The following is a 24,653-nucleotide window of genomic DNA, read 5'->3' as shown; positions in this document are numbered from 1 at the left end:
GGTCTTATAACGTTGTATTATTTTATTTTTGGTTGATAATATCCCTAATACATGTTAAAAACGCTAAAACCAACCAGAATATCAATTTTTCCATATGTAGTAGAATCCCAGACATGGCGGCATTCCGTAGTAGAAGGGTTAAAAATTATAGTAACATTTCCTAGAATTTCGTCTGTCTAGACGAAATTTCAATGGCCGCTACAAAACTGGGTCAACATGGCTACCACCCTAAATAGTTTTGTTTCATTGAAGAAATATGCAATTTTCTAGTTACAAGATTGGCAATGCACAAAAATTCATAACCCTAGAAAAAAAAGTCACCATGTCAAATTTGAAAAATTAACCGTTAAATGTGAGGTTAGAAACGTATTAGTAAACAAACGTGTGTTTTTAGTGCACAGAATCTATTTAAACATTGTTATTATTGTTTATTATGCTTTAAATGTTTAAACATTGTTGTAAGTATAAATTTCAGCAAATATTTAAGATTAAATCGCTATAAAAACGTGTTTTATCATAGTTACTTCAAATTCTGTACGTTGGGTTGCCTACATTCAAGGTGCACACAATTTGTAAATACTAAAAACAACACAAAACATTTACTAATTTGTTTGTTATTTTACAGAGTTCGTTATCAGGAAACCATCCAATGATTAAAACATGAAGTTTAGATATTGAACTACTTATTATAAATCATTGAACGTTAAAATTTAAATACAGCGCTGGATATTTACCGAATAAACATCAAAACACACGACAACCAAAGTTATGACGGTTTTAACCCGTCGTTTATCGTTCATTACTCGACCAAACAAACAATTCAATTAAAAATTCGCGCTTTGTCTGGCTTGGTAACGCCATCAGGCAACCGGCCCGGTGCACGTAACGCACGAACGACGATCAGCTGACTTTCATTTCTCAACTCATCGCCTCAGAGTAGGCGCAAATTCACGCAGCAAACGTACCATATTTACGCTAAAATTACCCATAAATAGATAACAACTAGTAATTAGCGATAGTAAACCCTGGTTGCAGGTTCGCGTGTCCACTGCACTAGTGACAAGCGTAAAAGTGCTAAAATGCGGCGCGGAAATATTAAACAACGACGCATTCGAGGACAACGCGATGCGGAAAATCGATAATCATTGAGGGAAAGCGCAGAAAAACAACGTGTGTGGGCAACGAAGTGTGTGGGACGTCCAGGCATCACCTACAACACCCACAGCACTAAATCCAATTCTATTCTGGACTACCTGGACAAACTAACCACCTCAAAATGGATTCCAGCATGAATTCAACTCCTGCGATAGAGCAATTGGATGTAGCCAATGTAAACTTTGACAACTTGATTCCAGCATTAGTATCATGCTTTGGAATCATATTTTTAGGGTGAGCAGACTTATTTTACTCATATTACAACTTTATAATCTTAATAACTTGTTATTTTAGATATTTATCAGGACGAATGAACCTCATTACTGAAACTGAACTCAAAGGCATGAACACTTTTGTCAGAGTGTTCGTATTGCCTTCCCTCATCTTTGTAAACATGGTGAAAATGGATCTCTCAACTGTAAACTGGTATTTTTTGCTTGGGATACTCATCGCTAAGAGTTTAATATTTATTGGTGTGATTATCATCTATGTGATGGTGTTTGGCAGCAAAGGTATTGCAACAGGTGGATTAATTGCTATTTTTTGCACACAAAGCAATGATTTTGCACTTGGATATCCCATAGGTAAGATATAAGTGTAACTTTTCTTCATAATTATTAAATTTTATCGAAAAATTGTATTTTAGTTGAAGCTTTATATCACAATTCACATCCGGATTTTGCAAGTTATATGTATTTACTGGCACCGGTGAATTTGGCGATTTTAAATCCAATTGCTTTCTTTATGATGGAAACACGAACAATATCCGATCAAATGGCGAGAATTCGAAACAGTTATCGAGTCAGGAGCGTGCACACTCTAAGATTAATTTATGTCTTGAATGTGTTAAAGAAAATCTACACAAATCCCATTATTTTCATGACTGTGTTTGGTATATTGGCAAATTTTGTTTTAAACAGAATTTACCAGCCTTTTTGAACAGTATTTTAAGTGTAAGTATTTTATAAATATGTTTTTGTCATTTTTTTAAATATTTTGATTTTGTTTTAGTCACTTGGACAAGCTTTTTCGGCGTGTGCGTTGTTTGCGCTGGGAATGCGAATGGTTGGGAAGCTGAAAACACTTTCGGGTGCCAAGTTGATTACACCGTGTCTGCTTATACTCGTTAAACTGTAAGTGTTGTTTTTTTAATCATTAAATTTAGTGATTTTTCTAAATTTTTAGAAATGAATTTTAAATCGTTAATAACTTTTTTATTTATTACTGGATTCTTAATATCTTAACTGATTATAATAGATATTTTTATCTATTTTCCAAAAATATATAACTTCATTAGTTTATACGGCAATTAAGGCTTTAAATATTAGAAAAACTAATTAATTTTACGAAAAGTAGAGGAGTCACAGTGGTTCTCAAAATGTGCGCTCGCGTACAATGGGTTGCCTACATTAACTTTCCAAATTTGAAAAAAATAATTATTTTAATTTTAATTTATTGTTTTTTGATTGTTTTAGACTGGTTCTACCATTAATAACCAGAGAAATCATCAGTATATTAAACGTGGGTAAAAATGCATCCGATTCATTGGACTGGAGCACTTTCGGTTTCCTCTACGGAACGATTCCTGCAGCACCAACAATTTTCGTGTTTGCAGTCGCTTATAACATAGAAATTGACTTGGTAGCCACTACAATGGTAGCTTGCACATTCGTCAGTGGTCCATGGATGTTTATCTCAGCAAAAATGATCACATTGACAAACATTGCACCGCAAAAGTACGTGCAACAACTCGTCGAGTTTATTAGCGATGTGAGCTGGATCAGTTTAGTTGCATCCATTTGGGTATTGCTAGTATTCCTGCTAACAAAACGAGCAAACAAAGTTCCACATAAATTTGTTGCTTGTTTAACTATATCACAGGTAATATAAATACAAAAATGTTAATCATTACATGTTTAAACTTATTTTTTCTTAGATTTTAAGCTGCGTGGGTGCTATTCTCTATCGCTACGTTGATTTGACACAAAACATCCCAAATCATATTCAGTTCTTTTTATTCACTACTGGCATCTACAGCGGACGCATCTGGACCGCTATTATTGCAATCACACTTTTATTTTTGGAATCTCGTAGTTTATGTTTTGTCATTTTCAAACTCCAACCAGCTTTCTATGTATTTGGATGGGCAGTACCAGCAGTTCTTTCTATTCTATTACTTGTTTTTGATAAGGATAAAACAATACCTCCGGACAACCGCAATCCAAACTTTGCCTATGGCACATTTCAAGCAATCGTCGCTGTTTTCCTGCTTGTTTTATGCTTTATCGTGAGTGCAGGATGTTTAGTCCTGTATGAGATGCACAAAAGACAACGAGACGCAGAGCATAGGCCTATTAATGATGAAGAACAGCCTGTAATTGATGAAAATGCAGATAGCTCTGAGGATGAAGAGTTATTGAGTGAGACTGAGTCAACCAAACAAACTGCAAGGATTACACCGAAGCAAAATGGTGATGCGAATGGATGCGGCTTGAAAAACTGTTGTAATAGTTCATATTGTACACAAAATCCACCAGTTCAAACTCCTAAAGTGAAAATTATGCCTACTATTCCTGAGATTGGGAATAATAGTCGTGGTAATACTTCACAAAAAGTGAATTCACAGGTTGTGGACATTGAGGATTTGTTTGCTGAGGATAGAACTTCAGATAAAGAAAGATTAATGCAAGATGATACTAGTACAAAGGCTGTGAAGAGATTTGGAACTCCACGAACACGAAACATTAGGTATCACATAAAAAAATTAACAATTTTCAGTTTATTTTAACAAATAATTGATGTTTTATAGTACAACATCTCAAGATTGTCCTTCTGGCCTGGTTTGTTCAACTTCTGAAGGAGATCAATGTCAAGGAATATTGTTACAATATCAGGAACCAATTGATGAAGACTTGGACATTATTGAAGAAGAAGTGAATGATCACGATCCCCAAATATTCAGGCATTACATCTTGATTATCATTTTATTGAGCAGTATGCTTGTTGTAAGTATTTCTTAACAAATTTATAAGCAAATCTATTAATTTGCGACTTATTTAGGGTTTGGCTGTTGCAATATGGACTTTAGTCATGGAACAAATGTCTGGAATTTATGTAGAGCTAAGTTTCCTGGATGCAAGTTTAAATTTTGGACAAAGTATTATAGTTTGGGTCATATTCGGCATTGATAACAAATATGTCCTTCTACCACTCATGAAAAAATTAAGAAAACTTTGGTATAAAGATGATAAACTCCTATTACCAATGGAAGACGAACTTTCTGCCGAAACAAAACACATTTGTGAGCAGTTCAAGAAGCATCACATGGATAAATGTGTGCTGGACATTGCCTGCAATCAAATGTAAGTTTAAAACTGTTTATAACATGATAATGGTTATTAAACTGGTTGATTTTTAATTTAGATATCGCCTAAAAGAATATCAACAAGTATTTTCTGGAAGAAGACTCGTGGATTGGTTGTTAGAGGTTGGTCTGGCACAGGATCGCATGACAGCCGTGAATTACGCACGACATCTTGTCGAAGGACGACTTTTGCGACATATTAAGTGTGTTTATCACTTTTATGACCGTAATTTGTTGTATACGTTCAACTGACGGCGGTCTCCACGGTGGGCTGTTGGCAAAACACTCACGAGGATGTTTGACGACTGGAAAAAGACAAACTTTTACTAACATAATCAACAAATACCTTTGTATACGTTTTATTTATTTTTATACTCTTGATTTTAATTGAATTAACAACGCATTAAAGCAGCTGAAGGATAAATCTAATCGGGTGCAGTATAAAAATAAGTAGAATGATTCTAGTCACAACTAATTTGTTGTTTTAAAAATGACATACTATTATATCATAAGGTAGAAACATTGTTGTTGAACTATGAAGTAATATGCGCTATTGTTAGCATATTTAAGATGTTTATCTATATGCTTTCTATATGAACGAGTGGCTGTGGTAATTTATGTGAATGCTGTTGTTGGTTTTGCAGTTTCATCGAGAGGCCTAAATATTTTCAAATTGAAGCAAAGTTTGCTCACTTGTGGTTTGTACAAATTGTGATTGGATGTTGCGTTGTTTCATTGAGCACAAAGATGTAGGTTTATTTTTGTATGACAGTGATAAATATGTATAATACAGCCATGATTACATATTTAATGTTACATAATGTATATAAAAGAGTATCGAAATGTTGAGATAAGGGCATCTAAAATTGTTTGCAAGTCTGACTTTAGGACAATATCCAAATACTGTTTGTAGTGTTGTAGTTGACATCGATGTTTGTTGCAACTTTGGCACGAATGTTTTCTATATAGTGGGCATTTAACTTTCGGTCCTTTGTAAAGGAATATTGATTAAAATTGCATAATAAAAATATTGTGAATTAATTCACTTATTTTGTGTTTTTCCCCGTCTTGTCGTTATAAATAAAACATTCAATGGTTTATAACAAGTAGTTAATTATCTTAACTTCATGTTTTAATCAATGGATGATTTCATGATAACGAATTTTGTAAAATAACAAATAAATTAATAAATGTTTTGTTTTTAGTAGTTACAAATTGTGTGCACCTTGAATGTAGGCAACCCAACGTACAGAATTTGAAGTAACTATGATAAAAACACGTTTTTATAGTGTTTTAATATTACATATTTGCCGAAATTTACACTTGCAACAATGTTTAAACATATTTAGCTATATAAATGATAATAACAATGTTTAAATCAATTCTTTACATTAAAAACACGCGTTTGTTTACAAATACGATTCTAACCTCACTTTACTTTTTCAAATTTGACATGGTGATTTATTTTTCTAGGGTTATAAATTTTTGTGCGTTGCCAATCTTGTAACTAGAAAATTGCATATTTCTTCAATGAAACAAAACTATTTAGGTTGGCAGCCATGTTGACCCAGTTTTGCAGCGGCCATTGAAAATTCGTCTAGACAGACGAAATTCTAGGAAATGTTGCTATAATTTTTAACCCTTCTACTATGGAATGCCGCCATGTCTGGGATTTTACTACATATGGAAAAATTGATATTCTGATTGTTTTTTAATGTTTTTAGCATGTATTAGAGATAATATCAATCAAAAATAAAATAATACAACGTTATAAGACCAAAACTTCCAATATTTGCACTTATTTGGGTAGAAATTAATAAATATAAAGTTTAAAAATATATAAAAAAATAAATAAATAAGCTTTTGACATTCTGTAAATTTTATATGAATTTTAGACTAATTGGCTATCCACAGCAGAGAGTAGAGACTGTTTGTAAAATTATTAATGAACAAAAAGTTACTTTTACTTTGACATGATTTTAGGGATATTATACTTAAATTAAAACAATTTCTTGATAGTGGCATTAAAAGTTTATAAGATGTACTATTTTATACATTTTATATTATTCAAATCGATTGAAAAATGTCTTAGTTTTGACCATCTTAACTTGATCAATTTTCCTACATTTTTTGTAATTTTCAGAAAAATTTGCTTCATTTCAAAAATTGAAAATAAAATGAAATAATTATAGTTTTTCAAAAAGTTATATAGCAATGGAAAAATCATTTCGTCAGGTATCACTTGATAAAAATTAAAGTAAAAAATACAATGGGGTGGTTTGTAAAGGGGTTGACACTTCAACCCTTAATTAACCCTAATATTTAGATTTACACTACTTGATGCACTGTGAGTAAACAAATACTAATAGGAAGTTTAAAAACCCCGTCTCACAAATAACTGTCGCGATGCGCATTTCGAAGGCTAAGCCTTCCTCTTCAGGCGAAGGAATTATAAAACTGAACTAAAATTGCGTCTAATCCCTAATTTACCTAAAAATTCTTAATCCCCTGTTTAATCCTTTACCCCCACTCCCTAAAAATGTTTTTCTAATAAAACCTATAAATTCATAATACCCTGTTTAATCTTTTACCCCCACTCCCTAGCAAAAATATTGCAGTAAAATCTATTTCCAAGTATTCGACAATTAGGTATTTTTGAAAAATATTAAACAATTAACTCAAATAAACTTGAAGAAATTGGCCCGTTTTCTTGATTAAGAAGATGTTTGTTCTTATGTTTTAAAATTTCTATGCTTTCATAGGCATCTAATTGTCTTTGATTGGTAATAGATTTTACCAAGAACAAATTTTCTTGTCGGATGGGATGTTCTGACTCTTTAATATGTTGGGCTACTGCGGACTTTTCGAATCTATTGTATTTAAAATGCGCGATGTGTTCTTTAAAACGAGTTAAAATTGACCTTTTCGTTTGACCAATATATTGTGAGTCACAACATCCGCATTTAATTTTGTAAATACCCGACTTTAAAAACGTTTCCTCTTTATCTTTCGGATTACCTAGTAATTCTTTAATGTTACTGGTGTTTTTATACGCGATTTTTAAATTTTCATTTTTCAAAATTTTATTTAAACCTTTAGTTAAATTAATGTCAAATGGAAGCGAAATGTATTTTGTATCTAATTGATCGGTGAACGTGTTTAAAGTCGAGTTATCACGTTGCAGTTTTTTGAATTTAAATTTGTTTATAATTCTATTAATAATTATTGGATCATAACCATTACTTTTTGCTACGTTCTTTATGTACTGTAACTCGTTATTATATCTCTGAGGTGTTAAAGGGAATGAAATTAGACGATGAACAAGGAAATTAAAAGCCGCAATTTTGTGTTGAAACGGGTGGTTAGAACTAACCTTTCCTTGTTCTTGAGTTTTCTACAATTTTAACAATATTTATTAAAGGGGTAGTTTGTGAAAGGGTTGAAACTTCAACCCTTAATCAAAGTCATTAAATAAGAGTAATCTTAAGCATGAGGTATATTATTTTAAAGCTAAATTAATTTATAATTTAATAACGTTTACAAATTTTGAATAAGTAATTATTTTTAGGAATTATTGTAAATTGAAACTCAAAAAACTAAAAAAATAAACAGCAGCATATAATAGATGTTACAAGATATGCACGGGAAAACGCTTTGTATCTCTGTTTATTCTGGTTCGATTTGGACGTTCTTTTTGTTATGTTAAATTTGAAGCGTTTCTTTATCCCCTGCTGCTTTTTTTGACTTTCTGAATGATCCAGAATAACCCTAAACAAGTATTTACAAGGTTGTCTATTTTGAAACTTTGTAAAACACGCTATGGAAAATACCCTGTATCTCGGCGGTTTCCAGTTCAATTTGCTTGTTTTTTATTTCTAGTTTAAAGACGAAGAATAGTTTCTTCTTTTGATATCTTTTTTGATCAACTGGAGGCTCCACAAATGCCTTAAAATCTACTTTGAAAGTTTTTGTAAAATTCTTTGAAACACGCTCTCAAAAACACCCTGTATCTTGGCTGTTTCTTGTTCAATTTGATTGTCCTTTATCTTATTTGGTAGAGGAATAGTTGATTTATTATTTGATATACTTTTTGTCTCCCTAAAGGCCCTACAAATGCCCTAAAATCTACTTTGAATGTCCACGTTTTTTGCAATTCTTTAAAACACGCTCTCGAAAACACCATGTATCTCGGCTGTTTCTGGTTGAATTTGGGCGTTTTTTATATTATTTGGTAAATGAATAGGTGCTTTATCGTCTGACATACTTTTTGTCCTCCTAAAGGCCCTACAAACGCCCTAAAATCTACTTTGAAAGTCTACCTTTTGTAAAATTTTTGGAAACACGCTCTCGAAAACACCATGTATCTCGGCTGTTTCTGGTTCAATTTGGGCGTTTTTTATATTATTTGATAAATAAATAGTTGCTTTATCGCCTGATATACTTTTTGTCCCCCTAAAGGCCCTACAAGTGCCCTAAAATCTACTTTGAAAGTCAACTTTTTTTGCAATTCTTTGAAACACGCCTACGAAAACATCCTGTATCTCGGCTGTTTCTCGTTTAATTTGATTGTTCTTTATCTTATTTGGCAGAGAAAGAGTTGATTTATTGTTTGATATTATTTTTGATAACCGAAAGGGCCTAGAAATGTCCTAAAAACACCCTTAAATGTTGGCATTATTGGCACATTTTTTTAGTGAATTCTGAAAATTTCTGGTAAAGTTCTTAAAAATGATTTGAACTTATTTTAAATTCGTGCGAAGATCGCGCAAAAGTTTTTAACCTCCTCGCACTTCTGGGTTCCTGGTACCCAAAATCTATTTTTCCCTTAGTTTCGTGGCAAAATTGAACGAATTGAAAGAGAGAGGCGGAGAGAGAAAGAAAGAGGCAGAAAATATATTTCAAATTCCGTCGAAATCCCGCGAAAGTTATCAGTCTCCTCGACTTTCTGGGATCCGAATAACACAAACCAATTTTACCATTCATTTTCGGCTCGAAATTGTCGTGCACACAGATCGAGAGAGAGGGTAATATAAAGTCAGAGAGAGAAAGATATAGTCAAAAATCCCGCGAAAGTTTTCAACCTCCTCGACATTCTGGGATCCGGATAACACAACTCAATTTTACCATTGGTTTCGGCCCGAAATTGGTCGCACACACACACATGCAAATTCACACGTACGTAAATAATAATTTTTTATTTTTAATAATTTGATTACAAATTCTTAAAGAGGATTAAATTGCGCATCGTTTATCCAAATAACATTTTCCTGTATCTTTTTTATTTACTGAGTTATTCACGTTTCAAAAAATATATTGTTTTAATACTTTTTGAACATTTCGTGTAATAGAGAATTTTTCAAGCATCAAGAATTTGAAGTCTTTTTTTTCCTAGCCCTTTTAGTTCAAAAGTTATAAGCATTTAAAAATTAATTTTAATTTCGAGCAAAAATAATTTTAACCAAAAGTTCGGCCCTGTTCTTCGACCAAAAATAATTTAACACAAAAAGTTCGACCCTGTTTTTCAGGCGAAAAATATTTCAAACTTAATAAAATTCAAACAAAAAAACATAATTTCCAAGACTTTTTTTAATGAATTTCTAACAAAAATATTATTATAACAATTATTTAAAAATTAATTAAAATATAATTAATTAATTAAAAATATTGTAAAAAATGGTCATTTTCCGTGGGCATTTTAGGGCACTTCCAAGGGAGTTAGAGGGTGGATTAATTATTCAATTTATAGAAGCACTCTTCATCTATAAATTGACGCAGGAAAACCCCAAATTGCATCATTTCTACAGGAGATACAGGGTGTTTTCCACAGCACTTTTTAGATATTTTCGAAAAATAGCAACTTTTGAAAGGAATTTTAGGCCACTTCCCATGGGTTTAGAGTGTGAATTTGATACTCATTTTGTAGAAGCGCTCTTCATCTATAAATTGACGCAGGAAACCCCTAAATTGCATTATTTTTACAGGAGATACGGGGTGTTTTCCACGGCAACTTTTAGAAATATTTAAAAATAGCAACATTTGAAGAGATTTTTAGGGCACTTCCCATGGGTTTAGAGAGTGAATTTGGTACTCATTTTGTAGAAGTACTTTCTATCTATAAACTGACGTAGGAAAACCCCAAATTACATTATTTTTACAGGAGATACGGGATATTTTCAACCGCAACATTTGGAAATTTTAAAAAATTAGCAATTTTTGAAGGGATTTTTAGGGCACTTTCCAGGAGTCTAGAGGGTGAATTATGTACTTATTTTGTAGAGGCACTTTTCAACTATAAACTGACGTAGGAAAATCCCAAATTACATTAGTTTTACAGGAGATACAGAGTGTTTTCCACGGCAACTTTTAGAAATTTTCAAAAAAGAGTAACATTTGAAATACCACTTTTTAAGGAATATTTTCGAGTACTTCCAATGGGATTTGAGGATTGAACGGAAAGATCATCTTATATAGGGTTCCCAGATCTATAATATAACAGTAAGAAACTCAAGATAAGTTAATTAATTCCTGAGATACAGAGTTTTTTCATACTACGTTTTTAAATATTTATTTATTGTTAATTTTAATGGGATATTTTAGAAATAGATAATATATTAAGCAATAGAATTTTATACTTTAAAAAATACGATTTTTTTGTAAAGTTTTTTAATAACCCAACTTCAACTTAATTAAAACTAATGTTAAATACATTGTAATAAGATTTCTAAGAAGTCCAGTGAAAAGGTTATAGAGGCACAAAAGGCAACCACTTAGTGATAATGAACATGATAGTATACATAAAAATAAATAAAAAGTAATGTAATAGTAATCTACATAAATTTATTCATTTTATACTGGCATTAAAAAAGCCACGATACATGTGATTAATACTGCTTCCTACATATAGGAATGTATACAATTCAAAACATTTTCAAACATTTTACAACACACAGACACACAACAAAAATTAAACTAATTGTCTATCTCAAAAGACTCAAAAGAGATTAATATAACAGATCAAAACAATATAAAGTGTGTATAAATTAATTATTAATTTCCAAAATTAATAATCACGAGACGAAGAATTGTAATGCGAGATTGGCAGCTCCAATGCAAATGATGGCTGCATGTAAAATAAACTTCCATGCTGTCAATGCATTCTCACGTTTCAATGCTGCAATTTTCAATAAGTTAGGCAGTGTAAATATGTAAACCATTCCACTTAAAGCTCCAGTGTATCTGAAACACAATTAAATTTATTAAAAACTGCAATAATATAAGTAGAAATTAAATTCAAAGATAAAAAAATGAAAAGAAAGTCAAAAAAATTTCTATAAAATTTTAGCTCCTTTTTTACTGCATTCAAGTATTGTTTTTGCAACAAAAAGTAATCTATGTTATTTTCCCAAATCTATTGAATCTGTATATGAAAATTCATCAAAATTCTTTTAGTAGTTTAGTCGCAAAACAGAAACATACCCACTGAACGAAAATTTAAATTCTTAATTTTAAAACTTAGTACTTACCGAATTAATGTTCCGATATGTGGAAGAAAACAGGCAAAAGTGTGCAGATCACAACCACGATGATATTTAAGATAATTACTCTCGTGTAAGTAAATTCGCCAAACTTTTCATTGCCAAAGATAGCTTTTGCGTTGTTCAGGATATTAACACGCAGCATGAATGAAATCAGTGGAAAGACGGTAAACAATTGAAAGAGCAGTAGCATTCTTGCGATGATTGTCATTGTATCAAACTTTGATAAGTTGTTTAGAATATTCTGTAAGAATAAAAAAATAAAATTATTACCACAATGTTCACAAATCAACAATGAGTACTTACATCTTCAATACAACTTTTTGCCATGGGGAAACAAATGTAGAAAACCACTCCAACGATAAGATACGTAAGTGTTACCAAGATGAAAGCAATACTTAAATCACGACCCTAAAATTAAATAATATTTTAGTCAAATATTTCAAAACTAATTCTAATAATACTTACATTATTTTCTTGGTGGCGATTATTCTTACAAATTGAAATAATAATATTGTGAATGAAGAAACTCAAAGAAAGCATTCCACTAAGTGCAGAAAAATTTGCCTTGATGTCAAATTCAAAAGACCAGTCCGGAATATGCACACCCCAAGTTGCACCCTTGGTAATAACCAAAAGCACAACATAACAGACACTAATCGTGCCTAAACTATTGAATTTCGTGAAAAACGTTGGGCTTTTGAAGTTGAGCAACGGAAACATAAGAATGCAAAGAAAAACAGGAACTGTCGAGTTGAGATTCCAGTAAATATCAAATGAATTAGTTGTTTTGGTTGTTAAATCAACTAAAGTTGTGTTTGGTTGATAGTTTTTCGGGCATATCACTTCGTAGGACGAGTTTGTGACCAGTGTGTCTTCTATTGAGTAGATGTAATCTAACAGAAAAGTTTATGTTATTGTATTTAATTGGTTTTAATTGATAATAATATTGTAGGGATGTAGGAAACTTACCATGAACAAATGTAACGGAATTGTACAAAAAGTTCGACATGAGAATCCAGTAAACAATGTTCGCGCCGATTAGCACGATGAGAGAGAAGATTTTTGCGATCATTTCAGCCCAACGACCGATTAACAAACGGCAGAGATCTGGTACTTCATTATTTCTGTAAATGCCTGTAAATAACAACAATTAAATTAAAATTAATTAAAGTTTGCGTTGGAAAATTTAAAAGTTTTTTGTTAGTGCATTTTTAAAGACGTGTATTATCTACAATTTTAAAGATATTAAAATAATTTAAACGACACATAATGCTTTGATTAATTGTTTATTAATTTTGTTTAAATATTTTTTTCCTAAAATTATTAGTTACGCTAAAAATTAGAAAAGAAAAAAAATCTTCCAAAAATTTTAAATTTAATTTTCTTTGAAATATATTCTAACTAATTTGTTAATATTTTTATTTCTAATAACTTTTGCTTAAATTATTTTTCTATAAAATAATTATGTACACCCGAAATTTCTTAGTGAAATATTAATAGTATTAAATTTCAAAAATCAATTTTTCTCAAAACATACTTAAACTAAATTGTCAATAATTCCTACAATATTACAGATATTTGCAAATTGTAAACAGTTATTAAAAGCTACTTAAATTCCCAACATCTTTTCCTAAAACAATTTTTCAATTACTCTTAATTTTCATTCATTTTTTCCTAACTAAAATTTGATCATGTAGAAACATCACACATTAGTAATATAGTTTGTAGTTAAATCACGCGTATCTAAATTTAAAAATAAATCTGCACGCGATAAGTTTATGTGTACTCGGCGAGGCAAGATAGGAAAAAACAACAAGTTCATTACACGCACCGTAACTTTCGTTGACCTTCAGTATGACGTAAGAAGTGTACAGACAAATGGCAGCAATGAGCAGAATCAGAATAATACCAGGCACGAGACCGGCCTTTTCCAGCCCCCAGGAAATCGCCAACAGCGACGATCCCATGATTGTATTCCATATCGCAAAACTGCAACAAAAGCAAACACAAATCGCATGTTTAAAATGTGTTACGCACCATTGTTTGACCCGATAACCCAGAAATACTTTTCGCATTTTCACTCGCTAGATCTCAATATGCGTACTCGATACTTCCCGTATTTAGTGACGTATTTTTTCTTTAATATTTTTGTTTGTTGGTGAATCAATGCAGTTTTATGCAAGCCGATAAGTTGTTTCATCATGCTTGAACTTTGCCGCACTTTGACGCACTTTGACGCGTTTGACGCACTTTAAACTTGCCGCTTGACACCCGCTTTGAGAAACGCGTTACAATGTAATAACAGTATGCGATTTAGGCCCAAATAAATTTAATATAAACTATGATACTTACATTGTAACCAGCGAGCTTTGCGTTGGTTCTTCTACGGTGACATGTTCAAAAGATTCTTCATTTTTGAAGCATCTTTGAAGTCTTGGAACGTCATTAATTTTCTTGGTAGCTGCAAAAAAAAAAAACTTGACTTTAATTGATTATAACTCCTAAAATAATGAAGATAGCAGTAAAATTTAAACAGAATATCATAGATAATTTAATTGTGAATAATATTTACTTAAATAATTTTTGTGTAAATTTAATTTTTCAATTTGAATAAATTAACAAAATTTAATTTTTATTTTTGTAAATTAAATTTGTTAATAACGTATAAACTATAAGAAATATCAAAATAATTTAAGTTGATTTGATTATCCCAGTTTATTATCTACAACTTTTACTAAAATAATTATCCGTGAAATGCACTATTTATTGCTGAAACATTAATAAATAAAAAATATGAAAAAATTTAATCACCAATATTTAATTGCTGATAACTCATTAACTAATTGGCATAAAATTAAAATTTAAACAAATAATGATAAAATATTTAATGGTCAATAATTTTTACTAAAATTATTTTACTGTATAATAACTCTCTTGCATAAAAATTATTAATAAATGTAAAGTGTGATAAATTTAAAAAAAATCAGGCAAAAAAACAAAATTGTTTTTTATTTGCTGATAACTTCCAAAGTAATAATCGTTTCAACAAACTTTAAACTAATTATTATAAAAGCTTTATCTGTTAACAACTTTTACTAAAATATTTTTTAAATAAAAAAAAATTTCACCCTTAAATTTGTTCTTGAAATATTTTTGATGTTTTCACACAATTCTCGTACCGTTTCCTTTGTAATCACAGAAATTGAGTCGTAAAAACGTTTGTTATTAGGTCTCGACCGTGTCTATCAATCAAACTTCTTGTCTTGAGCGCGCCAAAGTCGTTATCGAACTGGGTCGCAAAAATTCTTCGCTCCCAGACGAAAATCATTCCAACGAATTCAAATCAATTGTTGCGAGACTCGCAATTTCATCAGCCGTCTCCGCGGCTTAAATTGGAGCATCTGCATCTGCGCCGCGCAATTAATCAAAGCCGCAAACAATTTTTTATTCCATTCTCTTCTCGTGTTTAAATGCGTCGGCACATCGGCTTAGACCCGATTTTAATCAATTGAGTTCGCGACGCGACGCATTTCCAGCTTTGCTTCGCGTACACCGCACACAAGTTGAGCAAGAGCAAACATTAAGCAAAGTTCAAGGTTCTGTCATATCAGCGCACCACATTCAAACACATGCAAATCGAATTTCTGATTTTGCTCTTATCATTTAGTCATCGTAAATCACAAAATGTAAATAGAAATGCATTTTTTCTAAACATCCCCGGAATAGAGAGAAATAAATTAGTAATTTGTGAATTACTCGAAAACTACTTAACGAATCTTAATTATTTCTTCAGAATTCTATTCAGTATTAAATTCTACATCTGCTTAGTAAAGATTTTATGGTTAACAATTGTTTGTTAAAAGTTACAGACCAATTTATTTCAATTTGTCAAGAAAATTCTAAATCAAATTTTAATTGACAATAACTTTTTATGTAAAAACTTTAGCAACAAACTGTTTTAACAATTAGATAGAGAATTTATTTAAGATTGTATTTTTGAAAGAATCATCCTTCTAAAGCAATTTATAAGCAAGTTATAACCAAAAGTAATTGTTTTGTCATTTTTTAGCGAACAAAACTGTCAATAACATAGAAAAACATTAATAATTAAAGTAATAACAAATTATTGTTAATTATTTGTTTAGAACCTTATTCTATATTAATTTCTGAATCATTTTATGTAAAGATTAAATTGATAGCACCGTTTTATCAAAAGTTACAGTACAAATAATGTCAATTTTATAAATTATCATGAAATTTGTATTAAATTGTTAATAACTTTTTGCCTTGTAACTATATTAACATAATCTTTGCTGAATAATATATACAATTTTATCTAGAATCAATTTATACAAAATTTATGCTCCTATCTCTAATACTTTTCGTGTAATTCCCAAAAAACTATCAAGAATAACCGCCGTATTGGTATCAAGTATAGCGTAACTATATAAATAAAAATCATCCGATAGATTGAACTCATGGAGATGATTTAATTCCTGCTGCCTTTGCATAATATATTGCGTGATACTTATTATTCCAGACTTGTTTGATTGTGACTTTATTCAATATTTTTTATTTTAAATATGATTATCATGTGTTGTGACTTACGAGTGAATCGTCGATGATGACACTCTTGGAGCCTTTGTAGAAATACTGAAGACGATTGCAGACGTTGTGAGACGGTTGCTGCAGGAAAGAAAAGTCGGGCGATGTTGATTTCCCAAAGCGGGCCATATTCTGCAGTTCTTGATCGCTCATGCATCGGCGTTGATTGGCGAACTCGTTGTCGGTCATGTCCGAGTCTTGAGGAAATATGCATCGCTCATTAACAGTCCTAAAACATAGATCACATAAAATGATTAGTAATATTTGAATAGTTTGATTAATTCTTAACAATTTTTAAAAAAATAAATTTTATGTAAAGTTAATAATTCTCTGTTTAAATTAAGTTTGAAAAAAATTTATTTTTTGAAATTAAATTTTGGATAACAATTACTATTAATTATTGTAAACTGTTACGCACAGTTTTATGGCCTAATTTGACTTTTGTATTGAAGTAAATTTCCTCCTCTACAACTTTTACTAAAATATTTTTTATGTTAACTTATTTATTCGAGTCGAAATATTAATTTTAATAATTTATAAACATTTTGAGCATGTTTGCATGTTGTTGTCATACAAAAATGTTTATAAATTAAACAATTAATTATTTAAAAATTAACAAATATCATTAGTTGATAGCTAATCAAATTATCTATAACTTTTGTTTAAATATTTTTGTGATAAAAGGATAATTTCTAATGTTAACACAAAAGTAAACTTTATTTTTTTTATTTTCAAATTTTTCAATTTTTCAATTTTTTTCTATTTCCTGCTAAATATCTACCAAAATATTATTGACATTTAAGAATAATAATTGTTTATGATAAATAATTTCATAATAAACAACTTTTACTTAAATAATTTTGTTCTAAAGTAATTATTTCTTAGAGTAATTTTAGGTTAAAGTTTTTGTCACTTACCCAAAACTTGCAGTTGAAGAAATGGAACTCGTGAGCGGTTGGCTCTCTGCATCACTATCAGACGCCGATGGTTTACGACTCAAACGCATTTTGTAACTTCTTATTAGATCTTTAACATAAATTCAACCTTAGATTAATATTTTTAAATGTTTTTACATGTATTATAAATTTTCAAAAATAAATTTTTCCAAAATTATCGACTCACCTCGCATTTTACACTCAAACACTTCAAAAAATTAAATTTAACTTTTTAATTAACTACTTAATATATTTAAATATTAAACAAATAATATTAACGACTAAATTTTAATTTAATCAACTTATATGATAATTATCCATGAGTACACACAGTTTTAGTTTATTTTAAATCAAACTAACCGATTTTCATTTTTAATTAACTTTTCCACTTGGAAATGTTTAATACTTAATGAATTAATTGATTAATTAGTGATGACGATACGTGCGGCACGAATTTTTGCTCACTTATCAATGATGCGAGCCGGCTGACAGCTGCTTTATACTCGGCGGCGGTGGAGGCGCACTCGGCGTGGTGATAAAGCGCTGATAACAGGCTAAACTCGTAGATGAGAGACTCAGATGCAAGCAAAAGAAAAGAATGCTCGTAAGTGTGCGAAATGTAAATATTATTATACGTTTCGCGTGCGGAGAAGCGAACATGTGCGTGTTGCATGTTAGACAATGCAATGTGCAAGAAAATGTTCAATAACTTGGAAAGTATTTGAGATACGGAGTATTTTCAAAAAGTATGTTATAGATAGATAAATATTGTATAAGTTGTAAATATTTGAGTTTATACATATTATTATTAATAATAGAAAAATTAGTGTAAAATAAAATTATATTTTTAAAGATTTAGAATTGAAATTAGTTATAAAAATCATTATAACAATTAAAATAACCAACATTAAGTTAAAATAATTACTAAATAATATTAAGAAATATATTTACAACAACTTTTACTAAAATATTTTCTATGTAAAAGTAATATTTCATTGTAATATTTGACGTTGAATAAAACATCCAAAAAATATTTTTTATGGAAATATTTTATAAAAACTTTTATAACTTTTGAATGATATAAGATATTTTAAAAATCAAAACTGACTTTAATAAATAATTAAATTCTTAACAACTTTTATTTAAATAATTTTTTCCCCAAATATTATTTCTCTATGATAACATCCGTCAAACTTCCTCAATAGTTTTGCACCATTATTGACACACGTGATCACATCCGTTTCATTTACATCATAGATAATTGGCACAAATTATTTATTTATTTGTGTAAAATTTAGTTTGTGTTTACATCATACTGCTTATATTTACACAGCACACAAGCATTCATTCAATGCCAATCTTGGATCGCCCACCAAGTTACAAAGTTGAAAATCAAGAAAATCAAATCGCAAACATCCGAACGCGTCTGTTTACCACAGTCGCCATGGACGTTTGTTGAAATAAGAAATAAATATGATAACGCATTTCCGTTTTTGCGCCTCGTGATTAGACTCACGTACATGGACATACACAAGTAAATATCGAGGGTCGAAATATTGAATTCGTTGAACTCTCAAAACGCAATTTTTGTTTCAGGGTTGAAATTAGTAGATTTGCAGTTGTAGCGAGAAAAGTTTGTTATGGTAACACATTGACATGCGGAATAATCTGGTTGAAATTAAACTGATAAATTACATAAATAACATTTGCGTATTTTGCGGGGCGCAGCGCGAAATTGAAGGTCAAGAATTGTTTGTATTTTTATCAAGAACTAATCACACTCATTTTCGGGGTCAAACGAGTGACAAACATCTTTATAAATAACTAAAAAATACACTGATTAAATAGCAATAAGTTATACGTTACTCAGAAGTTGCTAGAATTAATTATTAGACGATATATTTATGATTTAAATAATTAGAAAATTCGACGTCCTTGCCATGTTTGACGCGTGAAAATTTTGGTACTTCAAGGACGACTATTAAAGGAGATGCTCATTACATAAATTTAGCAGTGATTTATTAACAATGAAAAGTGAAATTTAACAACAATAGAATTACATTTTGATTTATTTTAAATTTAAGTAGCGTTGTTGGTTCTTAAGTAAATAAATTAATAGTTAGTTAATTATGCAAGCCACGCGTGATGCAGTCATTCAGTAAACGCCTTAATTTGCCACTTTAAATGTTGTAAACAATTGCGTTCTGGTTTGGAGAACAAAAACAATTTACTAACGATATATTGTTGTTTTAAAGCGAAATTAATACATTAATACATACACACCTTAAAGTTCAGATGTTAAAAGTAATATGTCTGTTGGTAAATAAGAAAAAAACTACAAGAATACGGATTTTGACAAATTAGGAAATTCAACGTTCAAGGTTAAAGTCGATAATTATATGGGAAGTTATATAGTGGCAGCGCTCTTACTAAGCGAGTGAATAATAATGAAATTGTTTAGTTTTTCTTTAATAATATGAAAACTATTTGAGATATTTTGATGATTCTTTCAGATATTTGTTTATAATTAAATTATACATTAGATAGACTATTTATTTAGTTTATATAAATTGTTTTTCTAGTAGTTATTAACAATTAAAATAGATTTATGTATTTTTTTATGAAATTGATAGAAAACTGGTGTATAACTTCCTTTACAAAGTGGTTATTTATTAAATATTAGGCTAATATGTTAAACAAAATAGTAGTGAAGATATTTATGAAAGAATCATCAAAATATATTGATTATTTCTAAAGTTATAACTAAAATACTAAAATGTTATTTTATTATTTTTATTTAACTGCGTTTCTCAAACTAATTTACAAATTACTCAAAAGTTATAAATTATTCTGTTATTATTCTTTTACTATAGTTTTTCTACTTAAATTTTCTTTCAAATTCTTTTTAAATTTTGATAATCGTATAAATAACCAAAAAGTTATTTAAAAAAAAATTTACTTTAATATAAATGACGTCATAACTAATGATAACGTTATCACAAACAATAAAAATTCTCAGAAAACGTATAGAATTTATTAATTAATCAATTGCTAAAAGAATCATTGAAATAACTTTATTAGTTTTTGAGTTATAAACAAAAAACTACAAAAATCCTCAAAAATTCCAGTAAAACCAACACGACTATATAACAACAAAACGCTAAACTTAGAAAACAGTTAGGAACAGATCAAACGACGCCCACATTCTCGACGAATCAGAAACACACGAATCGATTTCGTTTGTATCACTACTAAATGTACACGATTATATTAATAATTTTTGTTGGGGCGACGTCAACATCACATAATCCTATGCTAATTTTCTGCCAACAATTACATAACCAAAACACAAATTTATCGACGAAGAAAAAATGCGATAAATTACTCGCCTTGAATCTACTTTTCGACATTGGATTCACGCTGAACATGAATAATCTGTATTGTAATCTGATGCAGGAAAATACGAATACAACAACCAATGTCACATATTTGCGTTTCAGTTGTATTCGTGTGTGCGTTTAATTGTGTGGCGGTCAACAGGTAATACATGAGTTTGTCGTGTGTCCAAAAGAAGTCATCTCAAGTCGAACCACAATGTCGATTTAACGACGGACAGCGGGCGTGGAGTGATCAGTCGACGAAGTGCTCTTCGTGAGTGTGGTTATCAACGAAAGTGTGAAAATTAATTAGATTGTAAGGTAATAAAGTGCGCAAGTTGAAAAAGTTTTGTTTTTTGTTTATAACTTTTGAAATAATTGAGATACAAAGTTGGTAAAAACAAAAATTGATAGATAATTAAATTATCTTTAAGATTATTTAATGATTTTAGTAAAAATATTTTTTTATTGTTGAGAAATATCGAGTTAAAATTTAGTTTAATAATTTTTCTTCGTAAAATGCATTTTCTTACTTTTCTTTGTTAAAAAATGATTAATAATTATGGTAAAGTAATAATAATCACCAAAAATGATAAATAATTTAATTAGTATTATAGTTCTATTTTAAATTTACAATAATTTTGACAAAAAACAATTTTTTCCATTTTTTGCATAAAAGTTACAAAATTTTAGTTTTTTTGGCATAACTTCTATAAAAATAGAGATAAATAAACAATAAAAACACAAAATTACAGATAATTAAATTATCTATTCCTTTAGAATGTAATTTTGGTAAAATAAATATTAAAATGTTAATAAATATTGATCCAAAGTATTGTTTAATTCTTCATATGAAAAATAATTAAAATTTTTATGCAATTTTCTCCAAAAATTATTTCGTAAAATTACAGTAATAATTTCTATAATAAATGTCTTTATAACAATTTTAATTCTTTTCTTTTTTCTCTACCAGAAATACAAATAATCTTTACTCAAAATGTCAACGCAGTTCAGCAGTATCTGCATACTCCTGCTGACGCTAGCCCTCTTTGGGCAAGGATCTCTAGGTGAGATTCAGTACCGTCAGTACCGCATCCTCTCCGGTTACGACCCGCAATACTACTCCTACTCCTCCCAATACTACACCCCCTACGTGCAACCCGCGCAGAGTGTCTACGTCAACCCTTACCGCTACTACTCCGACCGGTATACCACCACACCAATCCGCTACACCGCTCCTGTGAGCTACCCACAACCAGTGGTCAAATACCAACCACAACCAGTACGGTCTTATCCTTATCACGACGACAAAGTCTACATCACCGATAAATACGGCAGGACGACAGTGACCACGGACGCGCAGTACCGGCGGCAGTATGTGGATCGACACTCCTATGCGCGATATTCAGGTTCAAACAGAAACCCAAGACCTAAGACCCAACCCATGACCAATGATAAACCAGCTTAAAATCTTAAACGTGTGATTTAATCCCTTCTAGAATATCAAATAAAATTGATTTAATTTTTATTATTAATTTTAATATATAATTAATAACTTTGATTTTAATTTTTATTTCTTTTTATTAAAATTTTTATTTTTGTTATAGCTGATGCTCCTTCAACAGTGTGTTCAGGATCAACTTGTGGGAGCAATGCACAATGTTCAATGGTAGGTGGAAGACCTGTCTGCTCTTGTTTCCGGGGTTATATGGGTGATCCACTTCATCATTGCACTAAAGCTGAATGTTTAGACAATTCAGAATGTCGTGGACATCAGCATTGTAGAAATGAACGTTGTGTTGATCCTTGCATAGAAATCTGCGGGTCTAATGCACAATGTGAGACTAGGAACCATGTGCCTGTTTGTAGTTGTCCTTCAGGGTATACTGGAGATCCATTTACTCATTGCAGAAGATTTGATCCAGGTAAAACTTATTAAAAATTTATGAAAAACAAAAAATTAATTATTTTTAATAAAAATTTTATTTTTAGAGGAATTGTGTCATCCAAGTCCATGTGGGCAAAACACCCAGTGTGAGGTGGTTAATGGTATCCCTACTTGTAAATGCCTGCCAGGATATCATGGCTCTCCTATCGCTGGATGTCGTCATGAATGCGAAACAAGCAGTGAATGTGGTTCGAATTTAGCTTGTATTGAATTCAAGTGTCAGAATCCTTGTCATTCTCAATGTGGAGTTAATGCTGACTGTGAAGGAGTTAGAAACAACGCTGCTGTTTGTAAATGTCCTAGGGTAAGTAAAAATAAAACTAAAACTAATCTAAAAATCTTTTTTTTTAAAAAAATTTTTTTATTTTTTAAATTTAAAATTTTTTAGGGTTATTTTGGTAATCCTTACGCGTCTTGCAAAGCTGAATGTGTTTCACACTCAGATTGTCCACGTAGCAAACCAGCATGTTTCTATAACCAATGTAAAAACCCTTGTGATGGTGTTTGTGGTATTGGAGCTAATTGTGAATTACGTGACATTACACCAATTTGCTCCTGCCCAAAGGACATGACCGGTGATCCATTTGTACGTTGTCGTCCATTTGAGAAACGTGACCTATGCGAACCTAATCCTTGTGGGCAAAACGCTCGATGTGAACCTGGTTATGATAAATTGCATGAGGAACGTCCTGTTTGTACTTGTCTGCCTGGATATCAAGGAGATCCTTTGAGGGGATGTGTACGTGGGGAATGTACGGAAGATACTCATTGTCCTGATCATCAAGCATGCTTCAATTACAAGTAAATATTTTTATTTAATTTTAAAAAAATTAGATTTGATTTCTTTTTTATTTAAAGGTGTCAGAATCCTTGTACAGGACAATGTGGTTCCAATGCTGATTGTATGGCAAGACGCCATCTTGCCGTGTGTACATGCCCGCCAGGATACAATGGAGACGCGTTGACAAATTGTTATAAAGTGACTGGAACTTCGATTAGTCGCAGGTATTATAGACAGGTCCTTGAAATGGAGAAGGAGGAACAACGTGCGATTGCGAAACAAATTGATGCTATGGAGAAGCTTGTAAATGAAGAAAAACCAGAGGATGAGAAGAAAGAAGATGTGGTTAAAGAAGAGAAAAAAGAAGAAAAGGTAGAAGAGAAGAAAGAAGATAAGAAAGAAGAGAAGGTAGAAGAAAAGAAAGATGATGTTGCCATAGTTACACCAGAACCTAGCAAGGATGTAGCGGAAGCCATTAAAAATCCTGCTGTGTTAATTGCCAATCTTGCGTTGTAATAATAACAGGATAATTTTATTCTTCTTTTTAGAAAAGAAGAAGTAAAGTTACATGCGATGTTTTTAACTTATTAATATTTATTTAAGGACGAAATACCAATAAGTTGTCATATAATTGTAAGAAATGATTTTAAAGAAGTAATAAACTAATTTTTGTAAACTAATTTTTTCCTGCAAAAATACTCAACCTACAGACATAGAGCCACCTAATGCAGAAAAGAGAAAGTATATAGACGTAAATCTACAGCAGGAATTACAGATTTCTACTCTCCAACCAAATCTGTAATTTTTTTGCTAATTTTTTGAAATACGCTAAAAATAATGTTAAAATATACAGTGAAGCTTTAAATTAAATATAAAAATCATTTTTATTATAAATATTTAACAATATTAGCAAAATAGTTTAAAAATACATCAAATTTCTACAAAAAATA

At 30.6% G+C, this 24,653-nt stretch overlaps 4 protein-coding genes across 5 annotated transcripts; 2 read left to right on the top strand and 2 right to left on the bottom strand.

The window, feature by feature from the left end:
• The first annotated feature begins 727 nt into the window (after positions 1-727).
• On the top strand, positions 728-5,560 carry anchor (integral membrane protein GPR155 homolog anchor). The gene is given in 10 exon segments (XM_065314541.1): positions 728-1,389; positions 1,450-1,739; positions 1,802-2,068; positions 2,071-2,108; positions 2,167-2,288; positions 2,631-3,036; positions 3,092-3,903; positions 3,965-4,160; positions 4,216-4,517; positions 4,579-5,560. Coding segments are annotated over 10 exon segments (2,739 nt in total). The 5' UTR covers positions 728-1,276; the 3' UTR covers positions 4,772-5,560.
• A 1,616-nt stretch (positions 5,561-7,176) lies between these two features.
• LOC135803291 (uncharacterized) lies at positions 7,177-10,981 on the bottom strand. Its single transcript, XM_065316885.1, has 2 exons — positions 10,946-10,981; positions 7,177-7,913 (listed from the first exon to the last, which is right to left on the bottom strand). The coding sequence occupies exons 1-2, from the start codon at positions 10,979-10,981 to the stop codon at positions 7,185-7,187; spliced, it is 765 nt and encodes a 254-aa protein (XP_065172957.1). The 3' UTR covers positions 7,177-7,184.
• Positions 10,982-11,339: 358 nt separating this feature from the next.
• LOC135803290 (neutral amino acid transporter 9-like) lies at positions 11,340-18,089 on the bottom strand. Its single transcript, XM_065316883.1, is given in 12 exon segments — positions 11,340-11,755; positions 12,043-12,085; positions 12,088-12,298; positions 12,361-12,465; positions 12,523-12,950; positions 13,027-13,191; positions 13,889-14,046; positions 14,410-14,518; positions 15,237-15,267; positions 16,666-16,891; positions 17,580-17,688; positions 17,785-18,089. Coding segments are annotated over 12 exon segments (1,761 nt in total). The 5' UTR covers positions 17,792-18,089; the 3' UTR covers positions 11,340-11,586.
• A 3,048-nt stretch (positions 18,090-21,137) lies between these two features.
• On the top strand, positions 21,138-24,379 carry aspr (asperous). Of its 2 annotated transcripts, none has more exons than XM_065315466.1 (6): positions 21,138-21,295; positions 21,948-22,041; positions 22,582-22,899; positions 22,967-23,226; positions 23,311-23,723; positions 23,781-24,379. In XM_065315466.1, exons 2-6 carry the CDS (start codon positions 21,972-21,974, stop codon positions 24,217-24,219), a joined length of 1,500 nt encoding a protein of 499 aa, XP_065171538.1. In that variant the 5' UTR covers positions 21,138-21,295; positions 21,948-21,971; the 3' UTR covers positions 24,220-24,379. The 2 variants fall into 2 exon arrangements, with proteins under 2 accessions (XP_065171538.1, XP_065171529.1); XM_065315457.1 differs by having other exon boundaries at positions 21,948-22,383.
• The last annotated feature ends 274 nt before the right edge of the window (positions 24,380-24,653 follow it).

This window comes from Atheta coriaria, unplaced genomic scaffold (genome assembly GCF_025399875.1).
Source record: "Atheta coriaria isolate IRGN ID8LTWV9N9 unplaced genomic scaffold, Caltech_Dcor_3.1 hic_scaffold_2_pilon, whole genome shotgun sequence".
NCBI classification, from domain to species: domain Eukaryota; kingdom Metazoa; phylum Arthropoda; class Insecta; order Coleoptera; family Staphylinidae; genus Dalotia; species Dalotia coriaria.
Note: the sequence above shows the minus strand (reverse complement) of the source record. Positions and strands in the feature narration are given on the sequence as shown.

Coding starts and splice junctions, on each gene's coding strand:
- LOC135803291 (XM_065316885.1), bottom strand. CDS start 10,981: ATGATCTTTCCGTTCAATCCTCAAATCCCATTGGAA. Junction 7,914..10,945: donor ATCCTCAAATCCCATTGGAA/GTACTCGAAAAT, acceptor TTAAAATTGTAG/AAAACTCAAGAACAAGGAAA.
- aspr (XM_065315457.1), top strand. CDS start 21,972: ATGTCAACGCAGTTCAGCAGTATCTGCATACTCCTGCTGACGCTAGCC. Junction 22,384..22,581: donor CTCCTATGCGCGATATTCAG/GTTCAAACAGAA, acceptor TTTTTGTTATAG/CTGATGCTCCTTCAACAGTG. Junction 23,724..23,780: donor CAAGCATGCTTCAATTACAA/GTAAATATTTTT, acceptor TTTTATTTAAAG/GTGTCAGAATCCTTGTACAG.